Genomic DNA, 14,744 nt, shown 5'->3' with positions numbered 1-14,744 from the left:
CACAATCACTTCAAATGCCAAGGACAGCAAACGTGGAAACATTATTTGTGATGTCAGTTATGCTTTAGACCAGGGGTCTTCAATGTTTTGAGTCCAAGGACTCCTTAGTTGAGAGAGAGATGAAGCAACCCTCACAACCTGTTAATAGATTCCATATAGTTTCATTGTTTGACAGCACAATCATCAGTGTATTTTGGATTCATTCAGTCAATTTGTGTTTTCAGATATTTAACCAATTGAACAGTCAACTGGACCTTTCCCCCTCTACACCAAAGCTCTTTGCCGAAAATATGCCACAACGCCTCGCAGCTTGTAGATCGTCTATTTTTGGATAAGTTCTCCGAATATGGACGCTAGGGTTCAAGTGGTTAATATAAAAAAGGAAAGAAAAAAAAGTTTCTATCACACAAAGATTTGGAGGACCCCCTGTAGTAGCTCTGAGGACCCCTAGGGGTCCCGGACCCCCTCTTGAAGACCCCTTCTTTAGACATCCTGACATATACAGGGTTTCACAGCACATACAGTAAAGTCCTCAGTTTCAATGCAACTCCGAGAGCGTACAAATGTAACCAAATATGGTTAACTTAACAGTGAGGTGAAACATGTCCAATTCCCATGGATCCGTTAGCAAACAGACATACATACACCTGCTTTTCCAGAGGCAGGGTAGGATCCACTCTTTCTCCGGCCATGATTTCCTGGGGCAAACGAAACTTCATGCCCCCTCCAGCCAGCGGGCTGGACCTGGGCCCTGGGGGTCGCAATCGCTCTGTGGGGGGTGAGGAGCGGTCCCACTCTGCGCCGTCAAACTGCACTGTAGCGAGAGAGGAAGGGAGACAAGAGGACAGCGGAGATGACAGAGAAAGACAGACAGAGACACAGTATTCATACAATGTCATCATCAACAGGGCTTGATGCTCACAAACAGACTTAGACAACAGATATCCTGCTACACCGTATTACAAAGACACCCATATGGGTTAGAATATCACCATAATCACCTGCATAATAGGCTGGCGTCATAATAGGGTGGTGCAGGACATATAATGTGGCGTGACCTCATGTCCTTGTTTCCTATAGTCAACTAGCAATGCCTATGGTGGCCAAGCTCACACCGAAAACCTGCTGAAACCTGCTTTTGCAAGAAAGTTCAAAAGCTTTGAACTTCCAGGACTCAGCACATCATTGACGTGAATACAGAACAGGGAGTGCTTTCTAATTGGGGAAAAACACACTAAAGAACACAGGAAAAACCAAGCTACTGCTGTGAAGAGGTTCCCAGTGGACACACAGGCTAAAGCCCTTTGCACACAGGCACGTTTATCCGCACGGATAAAAAGGACAATTTCATTTTTTAAAAAGAAAACAATGATTCTCTACGACCTCATGCACACCGGATCCGAATTAGCCGGGCGACGAGTGGCTGCGGCCGTGTGCTTTTTTCTCGATCGAACCCAGTTCGATTCGTGCGTCTTGTCGCATGCGGTAAAAAACTCATCACTGCATCACAGCATTGCACACCAAATCCAATGCGTTTTATTCATGCAGCAAACGAAAAAAACGCGACTGTCCTGTGTGCAAAGGGCTTCACACGGGAGCTGGAAAAAGCATTCATGTAACTCATAGCTAGAATAGCCGAATCAAAATCAACGGAGAGAGAGCAATGATAAGAGTCCGAGAGTGTACATGTCAAATTAGTTACATTTGTATACTCTCAAATGGAAAAATGAACACTGAGGGCTTGACTCTGTATACATACAAGGCACTAGTATTAAACAAGTATTAAAGTCTCAGACAATCAGAGATCTCTGCTTGTCGATTCATCTAGTGACATCTAAACTCAATGTAGTGGCAAAAGCAGCGGACAATACGCAGACAAACCTACACCTACGTACTGCTTTGAGAACAAATCATATCACCGTCTCAATATGAAGGACCGCCCTTAAGTCTTTGTAATTGTTCTGCAGTGCAATTATTTTGAAATCTCTGAATCGTTTCCTCACAGTTTTAGCCACAACGGTAGGTTTTTTGATGGTCGGACTACGCAAGACTACTAGAATACTACTAGACTATCTTTATTTATCGTTACATTGATCTAAATACATCCGGTCACTGTGCTGTGTGTGGGTGACAGGGAGGGCATCATGACAACCTCATGGCTTAACATCTGACCAGCGTCACCAGAGTCCATTCATCCACGAGGACAAGGCAGGGGTCATGAAGGGCAGGTGCAGACCACTGGGGACTTAGTGGAGACAACACCTCTGTCCATGGAGGTCAGCGTGAGTGAGAGGAGGGGTCATCGTGTATGTATGTGTGTGGTGGGGGGGCTTATTGAGGGTGATAGGTCACCTTGCTCTCTGAGGGGTGCGTCCTCTTCCAGCTGGCCCACTGGGGCGGGCCAGGGCATCTCCGACAACTCCCTCATCTCTAATGGGGGTGGGGGAGTAAAAGGAGAGGGAGTGGAAGAGAGTGAGGAAAAAGACCAGAGGTGTTACATTACCTAAATGGAGGGAGAGAACTGGCGATAGTAAGAACGTGCGGTTGGATGCACTCGAGGTTTGAAAGCGGAGGAGAGATCGAAGCAGAAAGAGAAGAGAAATGAGTCAACAGTGGAACCAGTGCGTGTGTGTGTGTGTGTGTGTGTGTGTGTGTTGTGTGTGTGTGTGTGTGTGTGTGTGTGTGTGTGTGTGTCTGTGTGTGTGTGTGTGTGTGTGTGTGTGTATACGCGCGTTTGCGTCCGTGGCGTGCATGCGTGTGTCCGTGGCGTGCATGCGTGCGCCCGTGTGGAGGTGACATTGTGGAGGTGTGCTGAAGTGACGTTTTCTCCTGTCATGAAACGTAGCTAAATATATCTGCTGACTCCTCTCCTCATCCTCCCTTCATCACAAGTTCAGGACATCACATCCTATCTCTAGCAATTTACCAACAACAGTTGTCTGAACTCATCAGCCGTACAGATAGTCTGCTGTGCAGTCCGTATAGTGTGCCTTGCACCCTCCCCGTGCGGCAGGTCCTGTCTTGGTACCGTACTTTATGCCAGGGGTCTTCAACAGGGGGTCCGGGATCCCTAGGGGGTCCTCAGAGTTACTACAGGGGGTCCTCTAAATCTTTGTGTGATAGAAAGAAAAAAATAAAATCTCCTTTTTAGCCAGATTCTTAACCAGATTCTGCGAACTTTAGCCAAAATCTTTTGGCAAAGAGCTTTGGTGTAGAGGGGAGAAGTATTGACGGTTCAAGTGGTTAAATATCTGAAAACACAAATTGACATGAATCCAAAATACACTGATGATTGTGCTGTCAAACAATGAAACTATATGGAATCTATGAACAGGTTGTGGGGGTCCTTGCTTCATCTGGCTCTCAACTAAGGGGTCCTTGGCCTGAAAACGTTGAAGACCCCTGCTTTATGCACTACAAGTATTGAGGCACATTTCTGCTCCGCGGCCGCCGAAATACATTTAAATTCTGTATGACGACCTGGATGCTGAACAGACCTCTTTGTGCTGTCATCTGTCAGTGTCAGCTAATGCAACCCTTCTGTTCCCCAGAAGTCATGCTCAAAGACATGTGTGCCCAGAGATCAGAGAGAGAGAGAGCCTACGGAGGCTGGCGGGCCGATACAGCTTTACACAGCACTACCTAGACAGGCCAGGAACAGAGAGGAACCACGCACTGTGAGACACCCACCCAAATATAGCTCTCATTAGCCGGCATAGCAGACAACCACCTCACACTCATTACTGCAGCCTCAATGGCGACAAGCACGCACGCATCCTCATCCATGCTATGCTCCTCGCATCTGCTTCGCGCCATGCATCCAGCACCCCCACCAGTTCACCACCCACACACAGTGAACGCAGATTACAAAACAAATAAAAGGAAAGGGGGGGTGATATCTTAATGAGCCGACAGATCTAAAGCCCCCCCCAGGTCTTGAACATCAAAGGCCGCCTGAATGGGCGTTTGGAGAGGGTCCCAAGCTGTACATACATGCCCCTCTCAGTCCTCGGTTAATTATTGAGCAGGCAGACACACTCCACCACTTTCTCGAGCTCTCTGTGAATTATTGATGCATGGCGCAGCACAATGGCCCCATCTGGAGCGGGCCGCACCTCGACCAAAAGTCAAGATTAAAGGGTGGCCTGGCACCCGTCTGCACAGGCACGCGAGCACGCTCACACTCACACACAGACACGCACGCACACACGCATGCACGCACGCACACACACACAATGACGTCCTCAACCTTCACACCAAGTCCAGCTGCCACCACACCACACACCCCCAAACACACATGTAAAGTGAGAAAAGAGAGAGTGGTGTAAATGATGAGAGATCAGCCAGAAAACGTGTTTCTTCCATCTGAAGAGAGACAAGAAGACCAGATTTGAGTGGCTCAGCATGGAATCCAGATACTGTATGGATGCAGATAATGTACTTCTGATCCTATATATAGGTTGGAATCCCCCAGGGGTATAGCCCCTCCTTTTTTCCCTGTACCCCAAATCTATTTGGCAAAACATAGCAGTTGCGTTGTGACCCGTTGTGACACATGTGAGCTTGTAGATCTGCTATTTCTGTTGAATGTTTGACCAAGAATAAGGACGCTAGGGTCCATGTGGTTATATTCCGGGCAAAGGCATTCTGAGCTAGTTCACTGCTGCGTGTGTGCATGTCCATGACTTTCGCTGCACGCATACCTTCCCTAGGTTGTACTTGTACTGGCCCTATTCACACGGCTTTACATTTACTTCATCCTCAGGGGACGGCTGAACGGGGTGGGGTTTCCCACCCCACACGGTATGATGTAGAGTAGGGTGACCATAATTTTCAAAAACCATAATCACTTAAACCCTAATTTCAAAAAATAGCGAAAAACAGCTGATTTACAAGCTCACAACCGTTGAATGCAGATATGTTGCGAGCTTGTAGACTTGCAATTTACGCTACTTTTGATTGTATTTAAAAAAAATTATGTGTAAAGGAAAATCACCAGGATGGGGGGGCAATTATTTTATCACTTGACCGCACCTTTCAACAGAACAGAACATGATAAATATCTATGTAAGCACTCAAAACAAGCATTATTAATTTAATCGTGGAAAAAGCCAGGACAACTTGGTAGTGATGGTTGAAAACAGGGACATTTTTTAGTTTTAGAGATATTTGTCGGGACTTGGGACAGCTATAGCTTGAACCGGGACGCCTGGTCACCATATAAACTCAGGGTATGGAGACGGCTGAACAGGGTGGGGGTTCCCACAAACAGTATGATGTAAGAGCAAGATAGCCGCCGTGTGAATATGGTCAGTTGTGTCCTGATTCAGATGGAGGTGGAACATTATCTCTCCAACCATGCTGTTTACTGCTATCAGCGGCAAGATGCCATGTTCTACTGACCTAACACAATTCTCGTGCAAGCACGCACACACGCGCACACACACACACACACACACACACACACACACACACACACACACACACACACACACACACACACACACACACACACACACACACACACACACACACGCCAAGATATTCCATTTCTGGGTAGAAATGTATGCAGCATATGTTTGATTCATGAGGAAAGGTCCAGCAGCCTTACCTGTTCTGTGTGTGTGTGTGTGTGTGTGTGTGTGTGTGTGTGTGTGTGTGTGTGTACGCACACGCGGGTGTGCGTGCGTGCGTGCAAATACAGTATACATAGGTGTACAGACGCAATACATCATAGGTTCAGTGTGACCTGATTGCGATGGCAGTGGAAAATGAATCCTGTGCAAACACAATGGCACCAGATTTTGGGTGAATACAAGATTAAATATAACACATCTGCTCACGGAATAATTAGCGCGTGTGCACACACGCACACGCACACGCACACGCACACACACACGCACACGCACACACACACACACACACACACACACACACACACACACACACACACACACACACACTCTCTCTCTCTCTCTCTCTGGTGCTGTCATTAATTCACAAGGGGAACATCTGGCTTCCATTTATTTCTAATGGGAACCTGTGGATCCCTCCTTTGTGCGTCAACATATCGTATGCAGACAATGACACACAACTCAAACCGTCTAAGAACAACCATATTCAAAATGAACCCTAGCCATTGTCTTCAACAAACAGCTCTGGCTCCCATCTTAGCTATAGTTTAAGCCAATTGGCAAAACAGGTGAGAGCAATTCAATCATTTGGGGTCTGGCTAAATCGTATTATCTAACGCCTCAGCCACCTGCCAGAAATTACCGGGAATTATTTGAGAGGGAGAATGAATGACAAATAAGCTTTCGATAGCAGATCTACAAGCTCACAATGCGTCGCATTGTGAGCTTGTAGATCGGCTATCGAAAGCTATCTATTATTATCCTGTTGCAGGAAGAACACATCAACTTGATTGATGTATAACTGACTTCCCGGTTCTGCAAGCTGTTTTTCAGCGTCTGAAATCAAAGGCAGACCAAACAAAGACAATAAAACGGCTTCATTAGGCCCATTTATGAAGACATCTGCTTTTCAGCAGCAGCACACAAAGGACTTCGACTGGGCAAAACGGCCCCCATAATGACACAATTAACACCTTCACACCATTGTGAAATAAAAACCCATTTCCATTAACACAGAAGTCCCACATAAGGCACCATGCCACAACGATCACAGTGAAATTACTTTCGTGTGTAGGTCCTATATTCTGCACTTGTTTATTCCCGTCTTTCGTGTGTTGCAGATAGCCTACGTGTGTATTCTATTTTGGCTTGAGCATGAAAAGCGTCAGATATTCCGTGCCTATCTTTTTCGCCGTATCCATTTTCCAGGGATTCAATATCCCTATTCCCTTGTGGCTGCATCAGCACCCCCCCGCCCTCCCTCACTCTTTATCTCCGTCTCTCCTTTACCCACACCCCCTCTGAGTGGGGCATTATCTCTCCTTTCATTCCCTCTATCCTTCCCCTCCTCTGCCCTCACTCCCTATTCCCATCACCTCTCTCCCCATCTCTACCCTTCTCGTTCTCGTCACACACAGAGAGAGAGAGAATCACAGAGGACAAGCCTTTTCATTAATGTCAGTAACGCTTCACACTCCAGAAGAAAGAAAGGGGAAAAGAGAGAAAGGGGCAGGAGGGGAAGAGGGCGACAACGAGGGATAGAGAGAGAGATAGATGGATGGATGGATGGATGGAGTGGGAGGGGAGAGAGAAAGAGCAAGATGAGAATCCTTCCGCCATGCCAGTACATTGATGGAGAGGCCAGTAAGATGCCTCCAGGGTCTGCTTAGAACAGTGACATAACACTGGTGGGAATTTTGTTTCTCACCCCTTCACGCGCACGTTCACCCATATACACATGCTATATGCATATCCATGCGCAGTTTGCGCACACAAACTCACAAACAAGTAAATTAATCTAATAATAATAATAATGGTCAAGCTTAATAAAGCGAAAGCTACTGGCCTTTCTGAGAGATGGAGAACAGAAAATAGCTCTCTGTATTGACCAGCTAATTGATCTCTCTGTGGAACAAGGCATAACCATATAGCATAACCATAGCATGTTTTGTGTCACTTTGTACAATACAAAGTGACACAAAACATGCTATGGTTATTCACTTAAGCCCACACATATGAACAAAAGGGAACAGGCCTGACTCAGTCTGGGAACTACGGATCAAAGCAGATACTGGATCTGTTCTGAGTGTAACATCTAAGATCTTAGTTCTGCATGAGCAGATGTTGGAATATGCTGGCAAGGAAAACCTCTTGTCTGTGTCTAGGAAGTAATACTCCACTGACTCAAGCCTCCTTTATCAACAGATTTCTATTCAAAATGAGGTGGATGAAGGGAAACTGTGCGGAATGGTCTGATTTGACCTACAAAAGGCATTTGACACAGTAAATTACAGTCTACTTCCTAATGAGTTGCGGGCCCTGGGAATGTGCTGCAGCTGTCAAGTGAATTGCCTCATATCTGACAGATAGAGAACAGAAAGTGGAGGTCAGTGGCTCCCTGTCCAATGCCAAGCCGATGGTCTGTGGGGTGCTGCAAGGAAGCATCTTAGGAGCTCTGCTATTTTTACTGTCCGTAGACGATATGAGAGATGCATTTTCTTGAGAGAAATTAGTTTTGACAACCAAGCCATGCTCATCTCAATATAAGGATGTGAAAATGCTTCAAAGGTTGTTAAGAGTAGCTCTCTAAGCAATTGGATGACTGACTTCATCTAGGCAAAACAGACTCTATTTTCTTTGGATCTGAGCCCAGACTAAAGGCGGCTCCTGGAATCAAGGTGGAACTAGGCACTTAGGTCATACTGTAGCAGCAAAAACAGCAGTGAAATATGATCATGTTGGGAGGAGACATTTTCGGGATCTCAAGTGGCTGCCAGTTGAGGCCAACACGGTCCAGCAGAAGCTCAATATGGTCCACAAAATGTTAAGTGTGTGAACAACTACTTTCCTAGTGCATTATTACACATTGGTCTTTGTACCAGAGCTAGCAGAGCTGAATCTGCGTCCTTCGGAAGGTGTGAGAAGGACTATAGTCCTGCCCTTGTGGAATGGACTCTTATCATCATTCATATGGAAAACAATAACTATAACGATAATATATGTAATTTAAAACATCTGAAATCTGAATAATGAAGAAGTTACAGTGCGAGTTCAGCACCACTGAAAAGGAGATCTCTCTCTCTTGCTTTACCCCATCTGTCTAGTGCCTCTGCCCCCAACTCCTCCAATGCAAAACCTCCCTTTGAGAAGCACCGTCTCAGCCTGTAGGAGTCACAGAGCCCAATGATCCAGTGATGTGCATCTTTGACCTGTTGGACACAGAGTGTACCTCTTCAACCTTCAGCCTATCACTGTCTCTCACAAGTCCATCATCACAGAGTTCATCACAGAAAGGGGAAAGAAACCCTACGTTGATTTTGTCGTTTATTTTGAGTTACGACAGCAGACTAAAAACACTGCAGGCTAGTAAGCAATGCAGCGAATAAAATGTAATAATGGGTCCATTAGATTTACTGTAGGTGTGCCCAGAGTCATGGGTGTGCCAATGTGCAAGCATAGACAATAGTCATGTCAGTGTACATTAGCACACCTAAATTAATATTCATTTGATTAGCTCTAGCTATTTTGCTGATATCATGGTGGACTATAAGGTCATCCTTTATGCAACCTGCATTTTTTTTTGTAACCTGAACTGGAAACTACAAACTACAAAATCAGCCTAGGGTTTCATCCCCCTTTAATGAGATGATCCATTTCATTATCTCATTAATGAATGGCTGCAGTGCCACTCATGCATTGCTGTACCAAGCCTCTGACTTCCACAAATTAATGACGTCTGTAATTAGACCTGGACAGTCAGTAGTGACTGGTGACAGCTTCCTAGTGTTTACATTTAAATCTGTTGGACTAAATGAAGGCTGTCACAACTAACTGTCCCCCCAGGCTCCCTAGTCTGCGCTGTCAACACAACTGACTGCCAACGCGTGTCCAACAGGACGTACTGGTAATCCTTGTCTTGAACACACTTGAGTATCATTCGATAACATTCATACAGTATACCCATGGGAGGGACAGAAGCTGATTACTGTAAGGGTAAGCAGGGCTGGAAGCTGTAAAATGTTTATTTTTAGATTTTGTTCATAAAGCGCTAGAGGATAAATGTGATATGAACAGACACACACAACACACACAAATGAAGGCAAACAGTAAACAACCCCTCACTTGTATTTTAACACATGCACTTTCTTGTCTCCGCCTTGCTTTAAATGACTGGTATGCTGTGAAGACCATCTGTGTGGAGGTGTTTGTGATTTTCCTTATGTGTGTGTGTGTGTGTGTGTGTGTGTGTGTGTGTGTGTGTGTGTGTGCGTGTGCGTGTGCGTGTGCGTGTGCGCGTGCGTACTTGCGTGCATGTGCATGTGTGTGTTTCTGTGTGTGCGTGAGCGAGTGTAAGTGTAGAGGTGATGATGAGGTGAGGGGTGGTGGGCCCCCTACAGCGGGTTATCTGAGTGAGTGTGTCATATCGGCAGGGAGGAAGAACCATGGGGACAGCCCATGTCTGTGACAGTGTGTGTGTGTGTGTGTGTGTGTGTGTGTGTGTGTGTGTGTGTGTGTGTGTGTGTGTGTGTGTGTGTGTGTGTGTGTGTGCCTGCATCGCCTCGCCAGGTGACTGATTGCACCCTGCCACAATGGCCGTGACTCTCCACCCTCCCCTCAGCCTCTCCAGAGACCCCCAACCATTAATTCTCCTCAAGGCCCCTCCCCTCTGAGGTGCGGGGCGTCCACAAGCATCAAATCTACCATAACCTTGGATGTCCCTCCCTCTCTCTCTCTCTCTCTCTCTCTCTCCCTCCCTCCCTCCCTCCCTCTCTCCATTTTGCTCTTGCATGCTCTCTCTCTATTCATCTCGCTCTCGCAGGCTTCTTCTTCTCTCACTGTCCGTTCCTCTTTCCATCTCTCTCTCTCTCCCCCTCCCCCTCTTGTAGACCCGAGCTCAGCGAGGGTGGGGAATATGGATTAAATGTGAGAATGGAAAACAGTGTTTGTGTGTTTACAATGTACAATGCCATGGTCTGTCCAGACAGAGCGACTGACTGACAGACACTGCTGACTCCAAGTGGAAAAGAAAACAAGGCGGGGGAGGGTTGACTCCAAGTTACAGGAAGGTTTTCCTCCGCCGCTCGCTCTAATGGTGCTGCACATGCTCATTTTCAAGAGTGCATTTTTGGCACAGAGACCAAGAGATGAGAGAGTGAGAGAGAGAGGGATAGAGCTCAATAGGCGAGAGGTGACTTTGGCTTTTAGCTTAAGTCCCATGCACGTCCTGCTGAAATCATCTTGATTTTCCCAACTTGAATTATGGCAGTACTTCCGTTGTGTGGTCTGAAAGTGATTGAGGAGAGAAAAAGGTGTGCATTTATATCGTCGTCGTCAGGTGGAAACCTTGTATGTCCAAGACCGTTCGTTTTGTATTTATCATTTTAAAAATGCGAGGCGTTGTGTGCTTGTAGATCGGCTGTTTTCACTACTTTTGTGTGACAGCCTTGTATGATGAAGCAGGGCTTTACTTGGTGAAAAAAAGTACAAATTTATAACTCGGAGATACGAGGTTTCTGCCCGACAGTGACTATGTGTGACGCGCACTCAGGCGAGCTTCCTCATAGCGAAATCCAGAGTGCTAATTTAAATCTGGATGTAGAATGGGACCCAATATGAGGTCCATAAACAACACTCCAGGTTTACTGTGTAGTCGTGTGCCGTTCTGCTGACCATGACTGTTATTAGCACTAGATCAGTCACGCACATGTAAGCATGTAATTAACAGAGAGGGGGAGGAGAGGGGGTGGAGACGGAGGAGGGGAAATGAGGGAGCATGGAAAAGAGGAGGTGAGCGTGTGCGAGGCAGCTTGATTTATTATCCCATCACCTTGACCTCCTGACTGTGAGATGCAGCTCAATTAAGCTGGCTTGGCCTGCTGTACTGCGTTCTGATCTACTCCACGCTTTCCCCGTCACTCACTCTCTTCCTCCGCCACTCTTTATTTACGGTAAAATATTTGTGTTAAAAGTGTTCATTTAACTCTTACAAATGTAATTAAATGTAACTAAATACATTAGTTACATTGTGTGTAATAAAAAGATAAGTTAACACTGAAGATTTTACTGTGTTCCTTTTGAGGTACTACTCTGCCTCTCTCCATCCACCCTTCTAGTGGTGTGGCCGTTTGCATGCGTTGTTAGCAAAACAGAACTGTTGTCAACACATGTAACTCACGCTTTTGAGAACAAAAAGAATGAAAAAAGAGATGATTCCAATATGATTCCTGAGCTTATTCTGCAGGTTGCTGTGAGTGGTTTTAGTCACAAGTGAGTGTGCGCCTGTGCGGTGAGGTGAAGAAAATCAATAGCCACCCCAGGTGGTTGTAAATGGATGTGTGACAGACAGATGACTGTTTGTCAACCTGGGACACTACAAGTGCTGTGGACACGTTGATCCCAGCTTATAACCACCCCATCCAACATTTACCTCCTTATTGGGCTGTCACTATTAATACATAATCGTCTAATCGCAATTATTTTGTCATAATCGTCATAATCGTTTACATGTTGAAAAGTTTTCATATTTTCAAACATTTTCAAAAATAGTGGAAATATTTCCACTATCAATGTTCTTTTTCAAGTATAAAGTTGTCAAATATGTCAGTAATTTCTTTGCATATTTAGATTATGTGTTATATCTGCCATGTGCAACTTAAAAGCCTGCAAGCCAAACAGGAATGTAATTGTCAACGACAAAAACAAAATGTAATTGTTAATCGCAATTATTTGGGTGACAATTAATCGTCATGTAAAATGACATAATCGTGACAGCCCTAGGCCCCTTATTCCCTCAGTCACCTGCGAAGGCCTTGGAGATGTGCTCCTTCTTCCATTCCCAGGGCTGGTCGTACTCGTCGGCCGGCCTCTCATCGTCCTGCGGCAGCCGGCTGCTCTCCTTGCTCTCCTCCTGGGCCTCGCTGTAGCCCGGTCCCCGGCCGGGCCCGCGGCTCCGCTCATCCTCGTAGGGGGTGTCATACAGCTGGACCTCCGACCGTGTCCACCCTCCTCCACCAGGGCCACGCTGCAGCTCTGTCAGGTGAACACGCACACGCAAGAACACACAGGTACATAAATTAACATGTGCATATATGGACATGCATGCACAATCACTCGCAAGCATGCAGACACACACTTTGAATTCCAAGTATTGCCTAAGGGGGGGCATAGAAATCTGTAGGCAAAAGTGCGCACGCAGCCGCGCACGCAGCCGTGCGCACACACACACACACACACACACACACACACACACACACAGGGAACCCAAAACGCTGTCAGAAAGCGGTGAGGTTCCATTTAACAAGAGTGAAATGATCAGCACCACGAGAGACACGCAGAGCAAAATGCCTATTGATTGTGGACCTGACTAGGACTGGCGTAGAGAGACAAATTGTGTTTGCACAGCTTGCCGTAGGCTCAGCAGCTCATATGTGTGGGCTTAAATTGGCCTTGGGCGAGACGCTGAACAGCAAGGCAGTACACACAGACCCCTGCAACACCCACACCTCTTCAACATCACGCATCAATCATTTCTCAAAGCTGAATTCCAAAAATCATAATAATCCTAGAATGTATTTCTCAACTACTGACAGCCTCATAAATCCAGCTCTAAAAAGCTATTCATCGCCTCAACGTCAAAATGTGAGGAGTTTGCAGCATTTTTCAGAGACAAGATAAGAAGAATCATGTTACAGAATGTGTGTGAGTGAGACCCTGGCTTTGTACACCTGTTGTTGATAAAGACATGCTCAGGAGTCAAGTAAAGGCCTGTGTCTACACACAGAAAGCATTGTTTGAGTGACAGAGCACTTTTAATATCATTCACCAGAGTGCTAAACATGCAATGAGCGAGACACGTCTTTTCAGTGATTGTCTGCAAATCACTCTGCAAAGGAAAGTGAAATTGATTAGCAGCGTTCCTCTCCCAAAAGCGGAACTATTTTCTGCTTGAGGAGGCCAGAGCGCTATGCAAAATAAGAATCTGGACGCAGAGAGCACTGAAACACGATACTCAGCACTGCAGGGCAGTCCAAGGATCCCTTAGGTAAGAGAGAGATGAAGCAGGGACCCCCCACTACATATTGTATAACATTCTGTTGCAGATTAAACCTTTTCATAGATTTCATAGATAGCTTCATCATAGACTTGTTTGACAGCACTGTCAAAGTGTATAGCGTGTTGGATTCATGTTAATGTATTTTCAGATAGTTAAATACTTAAACCCTCAATACTTAGAAAAGTGTACTTTGTCTGCTCTTTTTTCCCCCACAGGCCACACCAAACCTCTTTGTTGAAAATAGCCAATCTATGAGCTTGTAGATCGAGCAGGCCATTAAGTAAGCGAGTGGCCGTGCCGAGCGGTACAAAGTTCGATTCTGACTCAGTGCTGTTGGAGTTGCATACAGATAGGCAGAGAATCATGAATCAACACATCCTCATCAACATGTGACGCAACAGGGCGTTGCGTCAAATGGATGCCACGTGGTCAAATCTGCCGCATCTCATCACCCGCTTGACGCAACAGCTGTGAGAATGCCAAAGTTCACGATGTTCACCGTACATTCTCCCTAATGCCCCGTGTGAAAATGTGGGCTAAATCTGTAAGAGAACCAAATCCGAAATGGCTACTGTCAGTTATGTAGGAAATTATATTTCAATTTCATTGCTTTATAGTATAATTTTTGTGACTCTTGGTTGAACAATTAATAACTGATGTTGTTTTAGAATAGTGCCTGTACTCGGGAACGATGCAAGTTGTGAAAGATGCATGCATGCCTCACCCTGTTATGCAATGCCCAGTTGTACTCGTTTCTAACCGTCTGTGTGCCTTTTGTGCCCATATATGGAGATCTCTGTATCTGTCGGTCCTTGTCCCTTTCATGTCCATTTCTGGAGATCCCTGTTGCTATCAGTTTTCTGGCCATATAAATGTATGGGGGGATACGAGCAAGTCCTTGGGCAGTGGTAAACGCCTGTGGAGTGAATTTCTGAAGAATGCAAACTGACTGTGGAAAGTAAACCGAGTGGGGAATTTGACAGGTGTTGGGAAATTGCCAAATTAAGCTTAGGCTGGGGTTACCATGGCAATCAATTGGCTAATTTGGATTTGGCCCA

General features: G+C 45.8%; 1 protein-coding gene across 1 annotated transcript in view; it reads right to left on the bottom strand.

The window, feature by feature from the left end:
* shdb (Src homology 2 domain containing transforming protein D, b) overlaps positions 1-14,744 on the bottom strand; it is a gene marked incomplete at its 3' end in the record, with an annotated part of 34,579 nt that overhangs the window by 4,147 nt on the left and 15,688 nt on the right. Inside the window, exons 4-6 of the mRNA XM_080735689.1 lie at positions 12,432-12,662; positions 2,353-2,430; positions 646-814 (exon numbers count right to left, since the gene is read on the bottom strand). Of these exons, the coding sequence (XP_080591815.1) occupies positions 646-814; positions 2,353-2,430; positions 12,432-12,662 (478 nt within the window). The remainder of the gene's footprint in view (positions 1-645; positions 815-2,352; positions 2,431-12,431; positions 12,663-14,744) is intronic.

Source organism: Nannobrachium achirus (genome assembly GCF_963921795.1).
Source record: "Nannobrachium achirus genome assembly, chromosome: 1".
NCBI lineage: Eukaryota > Metazoa > Chordata > Actinopteri > Myctophiformes > Myctophidae > Nannobrachium > Nannobrachium achirus.
This window is presented reverse-complemented; position numbering and strand designations above follow the sequence as displayed.